Source organism: Sphaeroforma arctica, assembly GCF_001186125.1.
Source record: "Sphaeroforma arctica JP610 unplaced genomic scaffold supercont1.4621, whole genome shotgun sequence".
Lineage (NCBI taxonomy): Eukaryota > Ichthyosporea > Ichthyophonida > Sphaeroforma > Sphaeroforma arctica.
In genome coordinates, this window is record NW_014035937.1 from 1 (window position 1) to 2,367 (window position 2,367).

Consider the following 2,367-nt stretch of genomic DNA (forward strand, 5'->3'; position numbering starts at 1 on the left):
TGCAACACGTATGGCTTCGGCGCCTAAATTGAAATTAGCATATATTATCATATAAGACTAGAGTTCAACTAGAGAACAGCTCTCAGGTGCATATAAAGGGCTGGTCTAACCATCATTGCCGATACTATGAATATTGATCAACGTACAGATCCACACAGGGTTTCTATAAAAACATAATCACCAACGACCATACCGTCCTCCGCCGCTTCACTCTCCACCAACCAGCGGTCGTTCTCCTTCTCCAAATCAGTTGCAATGCTCCTCAAATTACTAAGTATTGTACTGACAGTAGCGCCAGCCCCTACGCACGCAGTCATATGTGGGTACAATGCTGCCACCCGATCAATGTATGACCCATTATCAACACCACTTGTACCATCGCTCGAATCTCTACTATTCTCGCTTGCCAAGACCTGGTCTATCAGTGCTTGGGGTAGTGTAAAGTCAGCCTGGGACGGTGTAGGTGAGTGCGGGGTCAAACTCGCGTCTTCGATAATAACCCCAGGCACAACAGGGATTTGGGGCGCTGTAGACTCCCTACTATCTGCAGGCTGCACAATAATTACCGGTGCGTTTGCTGCCCCAGTATTTGCATCTGTAGTCGAAGGAGAAAAAGCACTAGCATCGCTTGCTGTACGTGTGGCACCGTTGTCAGAAGCTATATTCCTGTGTCTGCCCTCCCGCATGCTTGAAGATGTGGGAATAAGAATATCAGCAAACGAGATCACAGGCACGCCATCTGCCAATGAATTCTCACCCTCTGGGTCTATACCTGTAGTGGGTGCTTCAGAGTCTCTTAGATCCATGTGTTCTGTGCCATCGTTATCTACAGGGTGTGTGTTTACAGCATGTACTTGCCGCTCCGCGTCGGCGATATCATCACCATCGTCTGTGTGCTCCTCCATGCTGCATCCAACAAATATATATATAAATCAGTACTAAGGTCCTAAAGTGAGCGGTGCGACGCTGATAATGTGTGTATTCGTGCGTCTAATATAACCTTTCACGCTATTATAAGCCTCTCAGTGCGCTTTAGATATGTAGATATGTAATTTTTAGTGTGTCTCGTCCCCGTATGCGAATGTAGTATGTGCGTGATTTCTCCCTCCACACTGCTAACCTACTGTTGTGAACTTGATTACGTGCACATGCTAATATAAATGTATCATACGCTCCACAATCATTACTGATCGCGCTCAAATAGTGTAATATCACCTAATCGCTCTATAATTGGAATCATAGGGTCAAGGGCACTTTATCTACAATTCCATTGGCTAACTTAAGAATACTTTTTCAGACGTCCAATAGAATTCTTCTCAGTCGATATATTCGGCCAAATACATGTCGCTCAAATGGACCCGCCAAATCGCTCTTACGTTTTCATGCCGTAATTACTCAGCAGATGCATATTTACAAATTGTCATACAATACAATACATAAATCAATCACATACACCTCGGATTTTACTTCATAAACTTCCAAAAAAAAATTTAAAGGACATACTATCTCTGGTAAATACAATCCACACAGCAAATTTGCGCAGCAGATGTGAGGTGACCACGCGTCGCACTACACACTGCCCTTCGCAATATTGCTGATTGGTGGCACGCAAGTACTTAGCACTGAACTTCGCCGACATTAAAACACGATGCACATACTTGCACACGAGCATTCATAGTCGGATAGCGTTATTGGATAATACAGGCAGATATCATGAAGCCTAAATGTGTATACTATTCGTTGGCTTCGTTGATATCGCGGGTTCCTCGGCGGTGCGTAGTTTCTGTTGCAAAGGTAATTATTGCGCCGTTACACGGGGCCCTTATAATATGCACGTCGTCATACGCACGCAAGACAAAGGTAAATGTTTACACATCTCTGTTCACGTGGAATTATATGTTTATTTGTTCTCATAAACCTTGCTTGATCGAACTACAGATATGTGGATAACGCAACTGAACCTGATACGCTTATTGGGGAGACAACGTATTGCATGAAGTTGTACAATACAAGCATATCGTAGCAGCTACACCCCCCACCACACACACATCGTGCTCATATACCATAACTGCATTTGCTTACAATTTACTAACATATCGGTGAGGAGAATGCTATATCGTGATACCTATAACTTGAGACTTGGTCGGTGTTGCGACCTGTATGACCAATTCATATAGTTGATGATGATAATATATATATATATGTGTGTGTGTGTGTGTGTGTGTGTCTGTGTCTGTGTCTGTGTGTCTGTGTGTGTGTGTGTGTGTGTGTGTGTTTCTCACTGTGTGCGTGTGTGTGTGTTTCTGTTTTTATGTGTTTGTGTGTATGTGTGTGTATATGTATTTATATATGTAAGTAAATATCATA

The 2,367-nt window shown here is 43.2% G+C and overlaps 1 protein-coding gene across 1 annotated transcript; it reads right to left on the reverse strand.

Moving 5' to 3' along the window:
• Positions 1-137: 137 nt before the first annotated feature.
• Positions 138-1,112, reverse strand: SARC_14433 (hypothetical protein; the record flags this gene model as incomplete). Its single annotated transcript, XM_014291431.1, has 1 exon — positions 138-1,112. The coding sequence occupies exon 1, from the start codon at positions 903-905 to the stop codon at positions 138-140; it is 768 nt and encodes a 255-aa protein (XP_014146906.1). The 5' UTR covers positions 906-1,112.
• Between the last annotated feature and the right edge of the window lie 1,255 nt (positions 1,113-2,367).